Here is a 16,800-nt window from a genome sequence, read left to right as displayed (position 1 = left end):
ATTGGTTTCCTTCAGATGATGGAAATAAACATGTATCAATACTATGGTGCCACCTAGTGACAATACACGTGTAGTGCGTTTTGGTATACAGGCAGCAACTGATGACACTGATGTGAAGTGTTACAGGTCATGAGATCTTCCATGAAATGAAAATGGCTTAAATGTCATTTTATTATAGATGTTTTTACAAACACGTGTCAGCACATCCCACAAGAAGGATAGAACAAAATAAACACATACATGAGGTGTTGTATCAAGTGGAATGTAACCTCCAGTAAAACTTTCACAAAACAACATAGTCAATGTAACATAGACTCCATGGGGTGTTTCATCACCATCAAGTACAATCTAAAACGGGCAAAAGTGAGGGTTTTTGGCTGTTTTGTTATTTGTGTTGGCTTTTGTCCTAAGGCAATTCAATAGGTATTTCTAAACTTCTCAACTTACAAAAAAAAGTTTTTTCCACATCAGTAACTTAATCTGAATATTTAGAAGCACTTTGAGTTGCTCAAAGGCACAGTAAAACAAGCCCAATGCTTGGATATGAATTGCCAGTTGCACAGACATTTAAATCATATCACAATTAAACACATTTAGATTTCACTGTAACTTAAAAGCATTTTCACATATCAAAATTCACATATTCTTGCCAGTGCCAAGGGCTGGGGCCTTTGGCAGACTCAGACAAGCCTCACGAATTCACCTGAACTCATGTCAGTACTCTTGGTAGCCAACGTGTCACATTTCTTCTCTTAATACTGTAATATTGATAAAGGCATATTGGAGTCGTAAAACACAGTCTTCCGGCAGTCTCCGTGTGTGTCTATCTGCCCTCTACGGCTGTTTTGGTGTCAAACGCAGATCCAGTGGCGAGTCTGAAACAGAGAAGAATGGAGGAAGCTGAAGACCCACTGATGACACGAGACCAGTGAATCAGAAGCCAATCACAGGCCTCCTGTAAGGCTGTAGGTACCAGGAGTAGAATAGCCTCACTGACAATGAAAGCTTTTAGTAGACATACTACTTATGCTCACCATCCTGCATGCATTTCTGAAATTCATAAAAACATGTGCATGTTTTTATAAATATAAAACATGAATGTTTTACAGAAGGTACGATCACAAGTTCAGGTTCATTCAACAGTTTTGTGCAAAATCACGGGTCAGTTTCACTCAAAACCTTTTTATCAATTAATTTCAAGTTCTGTGAAGACATTCATTGGAATCGTTCACGGATGGATTATTGAGTCAGTGCTGCAGTTGCTCAGAGCAGACAGCAGGTGGAGCTCTATGCTACTACAGTAGGCCAACTGAGAAATGAAGAGGGTTACGTCAAGCAAAGAAACCCAGCAGTTTAAGAGCATTTCCCCAAGAGAGCAGACAGATCTCAACCGGCTGACAAGGGGGAGGCAGAGGGACAGACAGCGCACGCATCCACAGCAGAAGCAGTGCAAGAAGGTGAGAAATCAGGGCAGCACACAAAGCTATCCACTACTATGCATCCACTCGCAGCACACGGCCTAGCCCCCACCCTCCCCATCATTCACTACCAGGGCAGCACTCATGGCGGCGCCAGCGTCCAACTCACCTGGGTCCTCACACAAGGGCCGGCCATGTCAGAAGGGCAATCCACTAGAGTGAGTGAGGTCAGGGAGCTTCTGTGTTGGATACTGAGCAGGGAGCATCGGCTAGGCCGGTGGTTGGGGAGAGGTGGTTAACGACTGTGGTGACTGGGGTACTGGGTTACTAATCAGTGAGGATGAACTAATGAGTGGGATACACAGCGTGAATGTACAGCATTTTTGACACATAACAGGAACGTGCGAGTCGTTTTTAATCTTTAAACCGCAGGGCAGGATACACAAAGCCTGAAATCACAGAAGATATTTGACCCTTCTTACACTTCTTTTTTAAAGTTTGGTCTATTTATTTGTTTATCCATCTATCGATATTTGTTAACATGGACAACCCTAGCCCACTCCAACCCAACAAGAACAGTGTTCGCCCAAAAGTACGGTTTGTCATATGAACATGCAATATTTTTGGACCGGAACGGATAGCCACCTACTCAAAAGCAATACAATACCGTAGTCATTTAGCCATCACATGACAAGCCTCAATAATCTATGCAGCCCGTCAATCTCACATAAGCCATTTGATCATCATCAATTCAACTGTACTATTATAATGTACAACAAATGACTTTGTTTTGTGCATCCAATCAGTTGTCAAAATGTTGATGTATGTCTGTGTCAGTTGAGTGTGGTGATAACTTTTTTGCCCTAGCAATGAAATGCAACAAGGTTGTGCTGGTAGAATAACAGTTACACAGACGAGAGGAAGTTCAGAAAGGACAGCTGGACAGTATGCAGCAGCTCCACAGCTCAAAGCAGAGGGAGGAAAGCTATTAAGGGGTACAAGTACAGCTAGAACTGTGGGGAAAATTAGAGAGTTTCGGCAAATCCCTGGATTTGTAAGCCCTGAAATCCAAAGATCAAAACTGACATAAAAATCCAATATTTTGTTCATCGCAAGCGCATGTTATTGCTTACACACTGTGTGAGAGGGGAAAAAAAAAACGGGATAACATTTGAAAGTTGGATCAATACTCTTCTCCCAGTAGCTAGGCACTAACCAAGCTGATTAATGAGGATCATTATCCGCTGAGGTGTGTAAGAAACCCCACAAGCAACCACCCCTGACAAACTGTGCTCAGAACAGTGTGTGCTGACAAAGACACTGTGTGCATCAGGCACAAGCTGACAGAGACACAGTGGATAGGGGAAGAAGGTGGGAGGAAGTTAAGAGAGAACGACACCATTTAAACTAGAGGGGACAGAAAACCGACAGCAAAGACAGGGGTGCTGTTTGTAACCCCCCTCCCCCCTCCTGGTGAGCGGCATACCTGCCCATCTGCAGCTGCTCCAGCTCGCTGGCCAGACGCCCGCTGCGCTCCTGCTCCTCCTGCAGGTGGCGCCGCAGTGCCCGCACCTCCTGCTGCGCCTCCACCTTGATGTCATTGGCCACCACCACGGCCGTCTGCAGGTCCGCCTGGAAGCGCAGCCACTCCTCCTTGTCCTCCTGAAAGCACAAAGTGGGACAGTGAATGGAGAAGTAAGGCAGGAAGTCAGGACCCTAAGGAGACATCTACATTCTGCCCTGTGCACATATTAGCCAAAAAACTAAAGTCTGGTTGTCTCATAATGTCTACATTGTTTGTAAACTACACCTTCAAGGAGATGGCTGTACATGTGTCTGCTAGTCCGGTTATCAAACAGGTATTTCACAAAGTCCCACCTTCATCTGTCTATTCATAGCCTTCAGCTGCTTCTCCAGATCCATTTTCTGTTCCTCCACCTTCTTCAGCTGATCTGGAGACAGCAGAGGTACATGTCAAACCACAGGCACAAGCAAAGCACAGTCTCATAAACAGGACGTCACCACTTACCAAACCGGGATCTATTCTTACAGTCATATTTGGTTCTGTTGCTGCTTTCTGATCCATCACTGATGCTTGGTGGCTAGCAGCGAGTAGACATCACAGACAAACACTAATTCTCACATGTAATGGCACACAAAGCAGTGCCAGAGACACACTATGAGGATAATTGGCCTAAAGTATAAATCTGTGGCACAAAGAAGCCCTTGAAATGTACTGTGTGCCCTGAATGCACTTGATGCCTGCTGTGTTTTTGTCGAAGCTGGCAGGGGGGTTCTGGCCGGGAAGATTATCACATAGCCTTGTACATCACCAAATCCAGCCCAGCAGAATCCAATCAGTGCATGTCACTAATCACGACATGGTCTCCTGCCAGGACCCATGAGTCTCTGACTGCCTTTTAGGTGGGAGAGCGGCCATGGATCTCTTAGCTGGTGCTAAGCTCCTCTATAACAAAGAGTAAATCCAGCCTCTCTCTCATGTGCTAAACACTGCATGCTATCAATAAAAACCAGAGTAAGGATAAAGACAAACGTTCATCTCTATCAGCCTATAAACCCCTAACAATTGACACACACACACACACACACACACACACACACACACACACACACACACACATATATTCTGGCAGGATAGTGTCATACTTTCCAGGTCCAGAATGGTCTGTTTGGTGTGGAGGTGCACAGCCTGCTGCTGCTCCACGTGGTCCTCCAGCTCAAAGATGGTCTCCTTCAGGTCTTTGATCTGGGCCTCGGCCTGCTGCACGTGCTCCTGCAGGTCGCTCACGTTTCCACTCAGCACGCTCTTCTGCTCCTCCTCCTGCTTCAGCACCTGCTGCAGTGCCCCCTCCGCCTGATACGCACACACACACGCGCACACACACACACACACACACACACACACACACACAAACACACACGCACACACACACACACACACACACACACACGCACACATATGCACACGCACGAACACACACAGGTGAACTGGGTTAAAACAATCTACATAAAATGCCTCCACTCACATCTATGCATAAACACATGATAAATAAATAATAAATTATGTCTTCAAATGTGGTTAATAATGTACTACTGATGCAGGGAGGAGCTGATGAGAGCAGTTTAGTTGTCTATGATGTCTAAAGACCTGCGAGAACTTGGAAAATAATTATATTCCACAATAAAATGATTGACTACTAATGGCCTTCTGATGCACTTCAGGTCCTATGTTTGTTGTGTTATTCATAGAAATGATAAGGCCACTGGGGCCTTACACTACATATCAACACGATGTGGTGTGATTGTTGAGCAATGGCAGTGCAGCTATCATCACTATTTTTAATCACTGTTGTGACAAGTAAAGACAACCACCTCAGAGCTTAGTTAGTCATGTAATTACTGCCTCTCTACACTCCATCCTTAATCCAAATGAGATGACACAACTGGGTCAGTTAAAATGCCCACATAAACTTCATACAAGGCACACTGTTTAGTCTGAGCACTTTTACAGTCCTCTACCTCGTGAGACCAAAGCATAATGAATATAACGGATGAACACAAACAAAAAAGGGTTGTGTTCACTACCAATTGTGATTTTGTGACTAGGTAACTACACGCAGTACGTTTCATTCGTCTCGGCATCAGCCCTTTTCCCACCATACTGGATATGCATATCCAAAAATAGACAATGAGGTCCACCAACAACTCAACTCATTGCCCTATGACAGAGAAAGTGATGTTGTTGGTTTTAATTAGATCCATATGACTGTCACGCCCTCTCACACTCTGGTGGCAGAGGCCAGGGCGTGAATCACTCCATAGCTGGGCCACCTCGGAGTCGGAGTGGGCACTCCTGCCATGTTCCGTCAGCCATTGATGACATCACCGGCCTGAGTCATTCACCTCACCCTTCGAGTGCGCTGACAAACACCATAGAAGTTTCTTACAAGGTGACTGGAATGACCCAGCACTACTGTCAGCTCGCCTGGCTGGAGGGCATAGAGGGCGGAGCCCAGAGCAATGTGGATTCTATAGAATGTAACCAGATTCTGAACAATGTAACCAGATTCTGAACAATGTCCAGTGCAACCTGGCAAAGATGCTCATCCCATAATGTCACATTTATGATTAAGATTTGTGATCCATGACCGTGACCGTGATCCCTCTGCATCAAACCGCAACATGTGGGATGAGTTCTGCAACCTTCAGACTTTCACATACATATCATGTCGACTGGGTAGGCTGCGTCGAGTCTTTAAAAGCTCACTGGTCCCTAGGGAGAGTTTACATTTACAAAGAAGAAATTTAAGAGCAGCGGCTTCCATAAAAGCCTTCATTAAGTTTATGTTTCTCGCCTCCAAGTTTTGGACGCCAACACTGTCATCATCGCTGAGCGTTTGCGCGCGGGGATCGCCCTCAAACATAATCACTTCAAAAACAAACTCATTTCTTGGGGGAGTCGAGCTGCTCCGAGCCCTGTCCTAGCCTTCTCCTCTCCTGGTTAAAAACAGCGAGTCTTTCTCACAGCCCATGCAGACGCCTCTCTCCTTAGCCCCGTGACCTGCTGGATGCTCAGGGGTGATGAGCAGGCTAGAGGGAGGAAACGCTCTGAGCTGACTCACGTCTGAGATTCACCTTATCCCCACAGCAGTATGAGCTCAGAGTGCCCGTGAGACACTTAGTCGGCTAGTCGTGTTCGTGTTGGTGTGGGTCCCAGCAATGCTGAATGCAGATGCCTAAAACTGTATTTGGCCGCAACACCAGGTTAGTCCTGAAGTAGTGATTAACAACTACAGGATTGCCTTTCAGCTTTGAAGATTTTGTTGACCACAAACTGACATGCAGGAAACATTTAGACAACAACTTAGACAACAGAGTGCCACTACCAACATTTCAGACAGTCTGATCTCTCCTAATGTTAGTCCCCCGGTTAGCCGATTCCCCAGAAGTTGGGGGACTAGCCATGAATATGAACCTATTGCTGCTGAATGTCTTCCTGTGCAGAGGGGCTGAACGGTGGAAAACAGAGCACTTCCTCCCAAGAGGCTCCCTTAAAGGCAGCATGCGCTGACATCGAGGAACAGGACATCTGTTTTTAGTGCAGTCACTCTGCTCTCAAACTGGGGGGGCCGGGCGTGCCTTTGACCCGGGCGACACTGTGACCCTGACACAAGCACGACTGAGAGGAAACACCGAGCAAATTCTGTTTGATGAGAAAAACTCTTAGAAGAACACTTCAGTCATGGTCAAAATTGAGACTGATAGTAGGAAAACAATAAGTGGAAACTACTTTAGCAAGCTAGGGAGAAACCTTATATGAAAGCAAAACAATGTACAAGCTATCTATGCTATCTAAGCATGTAATAGTAGACTGGTATGATGGTATACCATACTGGAAATCTAAAATACAAACATACATTACATGCAATGCAATACAATACAAAAACTAAAACACATCTTACATCGGGACATCCCCTAAAACAAAAATACATATCTTTGTTTACCTCCTTTACCATACAAAAGCACACCCAAAAAAGAAGCTATCAGGTTGCATAGTCACGACACCACAGATTTTTTAAGTAATTCATCGGGGGAAAACAAAGCCTCTGCATGAACTGTGACCCCCCCCCCAACCCAAACGGCCTGAGGCATACCTTGGAGAGCGCCGCTCGCGTTCTGTCATTCTCGGCCTGAGCCTGCTGCGCCTCCTGCCTGAGCTGGCTGCACTCGAGCTCCAGCTGGTCCCTCTCGTCGTGCGCCGCCTTCAGCAGGCCCTGCAGCTCCGTGCTGTCGCTGGCGCTCTGCACCGCCTTCAGCTCCGCCACCTTCTGCCTCTCCAGCTCCACCAGCGCCCGCAGACGCTCCCCCTCCACCCGCAACGTCTCAGCCGCCCCGTCGCGCTCCTCCACCGCCCTCTCCGCCTCGCCCCGGCCCTCCCTCTCCCGCTCCAGCTCGGCCCGCAGCAGGTCGCGCTCCTCTTGGAGGGAGCGGGCGTCCGCCTGCGCCTCCTTGTGCTCCTTCTCCAGCTCACGCAGGCTGCCCGTCAGCTGCTGCTGGATGTCCACCAGCTTCTCGCGCTCGAAGCGTGAGCTCTCCACCAGCTCGCTGTAGCGCTGTTCCAGCTCGCCGGCACGCGCCGACTCGTCACGCTGGTCGCGGAGGCGCAGCAGCGTCGCCTCGTTCTTCTGCGCCATGAGCTCCACGCGCTCGCGCTGCTCCTGCAGCGAGGCCTGCAGCCGCCGCTTCTGCTCGGCCAGGCGCTCGTTCTCACCCGTCAGCTCCGTCACCACCTGCTGCTGGTCCGACAGTTCCTGCAGTGTGGCCTGCAGCTCCTCCGACGTGCTGTGCTGGCTCTCCTCCATCTGCTGGATCTTCTCCGTCAGGCACTCCACCGACAGCTCCCTGGCCACTGCCGGCTCGGTGCCACGAACACACCCCGCGCCCTCGCCGACACTGCCCATGGAGTCGGACCGGGACGGGATCTTTTCGAACTCGGAGGAGTCCGGGGAGGGTGATGCAGATGCAGATCCCTTGGTGATGTCACTGCCAGACGACGTGGAGGTCTTGAGTGGGATTTTGCTGACCGGGGTGCCGGTGTCGCTGCTGGTGGTGCTGTCAGGGAGGATGCCATTGAAAGAGGGCTTCATTGGGCTGGGGGACGAGGTGGTGGTGTTGGTATCACTGCTGGGGACGGATGGCATGCTCTCCAGAAAGATCAGCTTCTCCTTCAGGGCCTGGTTTTCATCCCGCAGGGCGGCGAGCTCCCGCTGGAAACGCCCGTTCTTCTCCTTCAGCTCGCCCACCATGGCTTGGGGATCAGCGGGCGCAGCCTGCTCCCCTTCAGCGGGGCTCTCTGGTGTGGCAGCGGCCTCGGCAGGCGACGCTTTGCCCCGGTGGCGCTGCAGCTCCATGCGCAGCTTGGTGATCTCAAAGTCTTTGGCTTTGGCCTCGGCCAGGAGCTCCTTCACCTGGCACTCCAGGAGGGCTTTGTCAGCGCTGTCTGCGTCCAGCCTAGGCTTGATCGTCATGCCCCGCTTCGCCAGCGTGGACAGGCTGGAGGTGCTGGCGCTGGGGACCATCTTTTTGGTGGCCGTGCCCTTCAGCTGGTCGCGTAGGGACACCCGGTCTCTGGAGACGGTGGTCGGCATCTCTTTGGGAGCAGGTATCCCCGATTTCTTAGTTGGGAGTCCTATAAATAGACAGAAACAATTACTTTTACTACTACCACTACAATTACTATTACACATACAGGACTGTCACAATCTCACTAAGATTGAAGTTGTGCTTGACTAGACGTTTCCCTCTAATTTATCAATTCCTATGTTCATGAATGCATGTCTAAAATATTAAATTCACACCATTTTGTGAAATGGAAATTCCAAGTCAACTGCAGTCTCATCACTGATACAATTACTTCCATTGTTATTTTGAACATGAAAACACAGTGTAGTGTCCATTCATTCAGGCCCCATTGTAGTGGCTAGACAGAACCTGTTTTGTGTCATCACAATATGGCTGCTAGGCACTGCGTCTGTGTATTGTGACTTCATAACAGCGCGAGGCAAACAAGCGTGCGGCTCAAATACGCTGGCATTTTGGTGGCATCAGTGTGGGTGTGGGCATGGCAAGCCCCCTCTCTCCAGCTCTGTCTGTCAAACTGTGTCTATTCAGAGGCCCCCCATGACCCTCCCCCCCCCCCAAACACACACACACACACACACACACACATACACACCCCCCCAGGGAGCAGACAGGATGGTGAAAGCTTTATTGTTGATTTTGGTATAATCAGCAAACACCAACACAAACATGGCGGGTTCTTCTTACAGCTGATGACAATGACTGCCCAGTACACAGAACGTTCCAGAGGGTTCAGGGAAAGGGTGGGGGGTTTGTGGGGGGGCGCTTACAAAAGGGGTGGTTGTGTCTAGGTCACACCCACTGGGCATGTTTAGCATGGGCTGGTGGTGACAGATAGAGAGTGACTAACCACTGTCCTGAGATTAACATGCATGCTACCTCATTCACACTTGCATCTTTACATGCCAGTGACTACACACACACACACACACACACACAGACACACACACAAAAAAAAAGCATGCAAGGAAGACAACGCTCACACACACTGACAAAAGATTAGCACCACCAGACCATCATACCATCATACATTCCAGTGAGTTAAACACACACACTGGGGACTGTCTCATTTCGAATGGTAATCCCATTCCCCTCAGAACTGCGGAAGCACGTCTCCATTGATCGGGCAGTTTGTGGTGACTATCGCTTCATTGTACAGAGTCTCAGCCTGGCGATGGCTGCCAAGCCACACACGCTATTGACTGGCTGAACCACTGCTTAGCATTCCTAAAGTGGATTTCAGAGGATATAAAAGGAAATTTCAGGCAGCAGAGAAGAGATGAGGACAGCCCCTGGCAACGATCTACCTCGAAAACACACTGCTCTCCCATTTATAGTATTAAGTTAGAAGGCCCTGTTTTTTATAATAACAAAAACAGCGATTTATTGTTTATGAAATAATAATAAAAATGTTCAGATAACAATTCATCCAAGGCTTCAAGGACATAGCAAACCAGACTGGAGCTCTCACTGTGGACCGTGTGGTTTGGCTGTCAGTCAGAGGAAAAAACCTCTTGTTTTGCCTCCCATCTGAACGAAGCCTGAATGAGTTTAGAGAAGGCAAGTGTGCAGAGACAGACAATCGCAATCAGATCAGCGTGCGCTTGCTCCCTGTCAGTCAGAGCAGAAGGGTCTGTGGGCTCTCCCACGGGAAACCCACCCCGCTCTGACACCATTACTGTCATTAAGCATCTATATCTGCTCTGTGCATTTCAAATGCATGCACCACAGACAGAACCAGGCCACACAGCTTTGAATAAAACATCAGCAGTAGAGTTTGAACACCTAACTAACCTAACCTAACCTTGCAGTGTTGTGTTGACAACAGTTCCTAGTAACTTTTGAATTTTAACGTTAATACTGAAGACAAATATGCGAGATACTAGCTGTACAAGATCGAACAGAGATCAAACCTTATAAGTGGAGTAAAGCTTCTGTGTAGTTTAACTTGCGTAGCATTCACTTGCATACACGTGAGTCTAACCCTGTTGTGGCTTAAAAGAAACATTCCTATGTTAAACAGTCCATTTCAGTGTTACTCTCCATGCTATTTTGGGTTTCAATCTGATAAATTCTCTTGTGCACCTCAAAGGATTGTATTTCTGCACGGAGGAATTTCGAATTGGCCGACTGGCATCTTGGATTGTAAGGATAGGAGGCCGTACCGGGAAACCGCTAAATAAATGCCAGATATGATCAAATTCCACTTAATCATTAACAGACATTAAATTCAGTGTTTCATTACATTATGAACAGGTGTTTAATCAAATTAACACGTGGGGCAGTTTCTCTAGCTGCGGTTTAACTTTCCTGTGGTGAGGAGCTCTCCTCTCTTCATATCAGCATCAGAAGCCTGAAACAACGGGCAGGTCGAGGTCCCCCGCGGCTCCTTCAGGAAAGTGAATAAATTACGCTGCCGCTCCCCAAAAGAGCAGCGGATGTGTCTGGAAGCGGCCCTCGTCCATTAGCGTGACTAATGCCTGGGCCGGGGCTCTGGGACGGCTCTCGTCGGCTTCTTATTTTACGTCCAGCGAACGCAATAAAAACCATATGCACTGTGTGAAATCGCTTTGCGCCAGAGCGAGGCCCTGTTTCGTGGCATGACATCACCGCTAACCTGTCCCCTGTGTGTGAATCAATGAGGCGCATTCATAAATGGAGATCTGTGTCCAGCTCCCTGCTGTGAGACCTGTGATCATCTGACTGCCTCACTCTGTCCTGAGAGAATTATAGCGTTGAGGACCCTGGGCCATAACAGTGCATGGGCCTACTTATGGACAGAGAGAAATATAACTCTCCAACCCAACCCAACGGAGAGACAGGTATAACTGCACAAGTAACTTTGCAAAGTAAATTTGCAAGAGTCAGCATGTAGTAGACTGACATGTGATTATATTCAGCCTTTATCCTAAAGAGATAATATGAAAAACATGTAATTCATGGCTGTAAGAAACAAACCAACAGACTTGAACAAGACAAAGACATCTGCACGTAACTTCCTGTGTCCCTGACAGATGACGCTGAGTGCTTTTTTTAAGGGATGGACAGACAATGACAAGCCAAGAGAGGATGAGTGGAATAACAGAGGGAGGAGCAAAGCTGTGATGGAAAGGGGGCAGAAAGGGAGTGCAATCTGAGGTTGTGGAGGTACAGAGGGAGACTGGAGAGAGCTGGAGAAAGATTGATGAGAGGAGAGAAGGAAACGGGAAAAAGACAGCTGATGACATTACGGCCCCCCTTAAACTGACGATGACGTCCTGCCTGGCGACTCTCAGGGCGGTGCGATTCCCGCTCCCTTCAGCGGTGGCACGGCTGGGAAACAGTAAATCAGATCTCACTCAGCACAATCTGAATGCCTTCATGTTATACCCCCCCCCCCCTCTCCATAACGCTCCGTACGCTAAATAAATGCTCCAGACACAGAAAACAGCCTCATGGAAATGGCAGCAGTAAGCTAGAGATGCATTTGTGAAGTGCGATTGCTCAACAGCAGCAGAGGATCGCTAAACTTGCCCAGCAAGTGACAGAGTATAAGGCCCTAACGCTGATTATTATAATTACACAATCTGGAACACATGAGCATACAGAACACACTAGGCTTTTATCATCTGTCCATTTGTTCAAGGTGTAAAATTGGACCCATCCTCAAACCCACCATAAAGACATGCATTGCATCGTATGAATATGAATGAATGTTGGTGGTGGTCGGAGGGGCCGTAGGCGCTGATTGGCAGCCACGCTTCTGTCAGTCTGCCCCAGGGCAGCTGTGGCTACTGAGGTAGCTTACCACCACCGGTATGACTGTGTATGAATGACTACTGGACTCTGGACTCTGTAAAGCGACTTCGGGTATATAGAGAAGCGCTATATAAGATTGAATTGATTGATTGATTTAAGTGTAAAGAATGCTAATGATACTTTGAAGTCCAGAATGTCACTGAGTCTGCTGGTACAACAAGTGCAAATGAAGTTATGGAGAAATATCATGTCCATGATAATTAAAAAGACAGAATGCAATCTTGAATAGCTACAATAGAATAGCTGGGCAAATTCAAAGTTCAATGTTAACTTGGGAGAATGGGATAATGTTGAGGCTACCTGGTGCCTGTTCTGTTAGTTAGCATAACAGGAAGGCTGTGTTGGAAATGTGTGACTAAATAATCTAAGCCAACTGATGCTAAATGTAATGGTAGGCCTTAGTTAGTGTAAGCTACCAGCTGGTTACTTTGGTGGTGTAGCCTGTCACTGTGTGCTGATCGTGTGCCCAAAGAACGATAACAGAAGAACGACAGGACACGACGTGTCACAACATTTTTACAAGAGCACGATGCGGGATCAGGACGGACGTGTCAGAGTTGGAGCGGTGTCGATATCTCAAAAGCGCTAGGAGCAGAAACGTGTGGAATAAGACTAAAACTTAAGCTTTACTTTAAAGGAGCACTACATGGGAGCAATCACACTAATAATATGCCACACAAGAGTGGTCCAGAGGCCGTAAGGAAAGGAAGAGAGGACATCCAAAGTGCACTTTACAGTTAACAGAAAGTGACGTGTGCCATTTACGAGGACTCTTACATGACCTCTTTTCTGCACCTTTGAGAGGTACATGCATGTCACCTGATACTTGGCTTTCTGAGCGAATGTGAATTGTCAGTAGTTTGCAGCCTGCCAAATAAAGCTAATGAGAACGGCCAACATCAACAGGCCTGCCTATCTGAACAGAGCATATTTCACCTTAGTCTGCTGCTTCATTACAAATGCATTCTACAGCCTTTGGAGCAAGTTGATTTATAAATACATAATCATATGTAAAACATTAATTCAATAATTAACCCCACTTCAGGGCAGTTCTTTCTCCCTTCCTGAAACTATATTCAATCATTACACATTAAATGTCCTCATTCTGTAACTGAATTACTGCCACATCTATTAAATCTGACCATTCTGATGGGACTATAGATTTCAGACCACAGTAGGAGGTGCCTGGCAGGACAGACCCCACTGTTTAACTGAGTGCAGAGCACCATGGGAGGGACCCCACTAGGCTGAATCAGAGTGCTTTGACCCTCCTTATGGATGACAGATGTATAATTATGGCAGCGCCTCACTCCGCAGGGGTGGTATCTCAGATGGCACTCTAACACAACAGGCTGGCACAGCTGGTACTGTGGTTTGACCTCTGCAGTGCAGGGGGAGGGGAGCAGGGGTGGGTGTGGGTGGTGGTGGGGTTGGGGGTAAATGTACCACTCTGCATTCCCTGGCACTCAGCACCCACCTCCACCCCCATGGTGTTCCAGGAAGTACCACAAGGGACGGCCTAATGTTTTCCAGTCGTGTGGATATGTGTGTGTGTTTGTGGATGTTGGTGGGGGGGGGGGGGGGTACGTGTCAAAAACAGCCACTGCCTTTCTGTCATGGCTTCCTGTTGTCCAGAACACGCGCTTGGTGAGATGGGCACGCACAGGATAACACAGGCAGACAGAGTGGCTTGCCACTGGCATTCCTGTCCACTTCCTCTTATGGAAGAGGAAAAAAGGGAAAGGAATTTCCATATGCGTCACAGTGCTGATGCACAGTGGCAAGAGACTAGGAGCAGTCCGCAGGAATCCGCATAATGCCACCATATACAGTACATGGAATAACAATGATATATATTCAAAGACAAGAATACAGCTATGTACACCCAGGGGTGCCATCTGAACAATACTAAGCATCCAATTGCTTTGTAGTCTGCATAGACAGACTATAAAATGAGGCTAACAACCTAAAGGTCATCTCCAGTTTGGGTTTGGTAAAATGATAAGCACATACAGTATGTATGAAGAGTGGGATAGTGGAAAACTGGAAACTCCTCTAGTCATCTCTCTCTCCCCCTCACATCCCCTCATTGTTCCCTGAACCCTGTCACTCCTGCAGGGCTCCAGCCAAGACCAAATCTGCCAGGCTCAGCCTTAAATCCCAAAGCCGCCATCAGAAAAAAAAATATTAAATCAAATCTAATTTTTTTTAAATCAGGAAATGACATCATGTGGAGGAGGCTGTAGAGTACTCGTGCTGCGAAAGTGCAGATCTCATTGACTGTACAGTGATTTAGAGCCGGTGTTACCAGATACATTTAATGGCTGCGGCAGCCGGGGGGTGGGGATATAGGAGGAGAAACACGTAACGCAGACCTGGAGACCGAGACTCGCCTCCTCCGTCTCCCCACTGGAATAAGTCACTGCAGACTCAGAGTGGATGGGAACCTGATTGGTGTAAAGAGTGGACCAGTTTAATTAGGCATCGCTGGGATTGAAGAGGGGGATAAATCATTTTAATGATAAAAGCTCAAATGAAATACACAAGAGGAAAGCAGAGATCAGATTCCACTCAGAACAGCACCACAGAAGTCCATACACCTCCCAACTAACCTTACACAGCTTTACCCAAAAGCTGGGGGATGTCTGTTTGTAACAGATAAGGATCTAGCCTATATATAATTGTATGGAAATAAGAAAATATGTTGAACTCGTGCTGTGTCTGATTGTATCGTGAGTTCTGTGCTTTGATGTGGCTCTGGCTCACGCGTTTGAAAGCAGCATACCGATCCCTTGTGCAATCACATAATGGCCCAATCGCTCTGCCCGAGAACACAACATTCTTTGACCAATCACCAGTCAAGATGTCACCCCAGTGAATGAGTCAGCCCTCTTTTCCCGCTGACTCTACTTAACGACTGGGCACTTTATAACCCCCCCCCCCCCCCCCTGCGATTTACAGTTCACTGCTAGCCTGCACACATTCACTCTTCTTTACCCACGCATTACTTATCCATATTTTCATACTTAAGTTCCCCCAGAGAAAAAGGACATGACCACAGCTATGCTGTGGCAGATTCCACAGACAGTTGACCTGACGACAAAAGTCCCTCGATGACCAGCCTTGGCTTCAGGATTTGATTTCAGGCTGATAAAGCGCTGTTGCTTATCACAGACAACTTTGGCTAGAGGTAAAACTGTTCTGCCTGACAAATTCATCAGAGTGAGAACACAAAAGTAAATCATTCTCAGCACTTCCACTCTACGTGTGTTTCACATTGTGCTGTAAATCTCCTTAGTAAACAAGCAACCTTCAGTATCTGTGGTGAGTTGACAGTGAGAAAAGCAACTGTTGCTGATATTCCTGACAAATAGGAATAGAAGAGGCTGACACCACAAACCCATGATATGGACAGAGGACATACCTTATCATGACCTTTCAGAGACAACCCTGGTTTCCTGCATCATCAATGTGCCACATCGCAAGTACACAAACTCAGACACCATCAATAAGTAACAGCCTACAATTAAACAAGATCATTACCGATACGGCGCTACGAGGCGATCAAATCCCATCAACCATTTAATTGTCAGCCTTAGCTAAATGTGGTTTGGGCACACACACTACCCCAGCTGTGTGTATCACTTATCCTTTTATAGGGGGCTAACATTTACTTATATTCAACAACGAAGTGACTATTAATACGGATTTCTCTGGCAGTAACATTAGCAATATTGGTACGGAATTCCGTGGCGATAAGATGGGCACTTCTGCTATGGATCGCTGCTGTGTCAATAGTTTCTGAATAGTCTGCTCCCCCTGATGTTCAAGCCTATTGGTGGTCCAATGCTTAGCATTGCTGCCGTCCAAGTAGTTTGTTTACCATCATGCCCAATATTGATTATTTGGTTATGGTCATACCTTTAATCAATTTACTGACTAACTATACAGCCTACACTGCCGTAAGGGGGCCATTGGGTCCTGTGTGGCGCGCCTCGGAGAAACGCTAGTGACCAGTCCAGTGCCCTACTGTCTTCCGTGTCAACTAAGCAGACTAGGACTCACCACAGCAAGGGAGACAACTGTTCTTTTGACCCTTTCCACTGATTCCCATTCACAGCGAATGGGAATAAACCATACGGAAAGAAATCTATGGAAAATCCATCTGTGTCAACAACTTATATACTACCGGCACGGAAAAAACATTTTGGACGGATAATATTTAAACTGTTGGTATGGAATTCCGTATCCATAGCAGGTGTCATCAAACAAACCCAGGGAGGGTTTAGATGTGGATATTTCCGATACATTACGTCCAGAGAACAATTTGATTGGCTGGTCACCATAATGTGTCTGACAATCACAGAAAACAAAACATGATTGGATTGAAAATATCCTCTCGCCAACCCCCCCACACCACCCC

At 47.3% G+C, this 16,800-nt stretch overlaps 1 protein-coding gene across 4 annotated transcripts in view; it reads right to left on the bottom strand.

The window, feature by feature from the left end:
* The window catches only part of specc1 (sperm antigen with calponin homology and coiled-coil domains 1), an 80,034-nt gene that overhangs the window by 26,007 nt on the left and 37,227 nt on the right, over positions 1 to 16,800 (bottom strand). For all 4 annotated transcript variants that reach the window (XM_031571546.2, XM_031571548.2, XM_031571547.2 and 1 more), the window contains 4 exons: positions 7,094 to 8,628; positions 4,086 to 4,293; positions 3,297 to 3,370; positions 2,905 to 3,080 (listed from right to left, as the gene is read on the bottom strand). In XM_031571546.2, coding sequence (XP_031427406.1) covers positions 2,905 to 3,080; positions 3,297 to 3,370; positions 4,086 to 4,293; positions 7,094 to 8,628 — 1,993 coding nt within the window. The remainder of the gene's footprint in view (positions 1 to 2,904; positions 3,081 to 3,296; positions 3,371 to 4,085; positions 4,294 to 7,093; positions 8,629 to 16,800) is intronic.

This window comes from Clupea harengus, chromosome 8 (genome assembly GCF_900700415.2).
Source record: "Clupea harengus chromosome 8, Ch_v2.0.2, whole genome shotgun sequence".
In the NCBI taxonomy this organism is placed as follows: domain Eukaryota; kingdom Metazoa; phylum Chordata; class Actinopteri; order Clupeiformes; family Clupeidae; genus Clupea; species Clupea harengus.
This window is presented reverse-complemented; position numbering and strand designations above follow the sequence as displayed.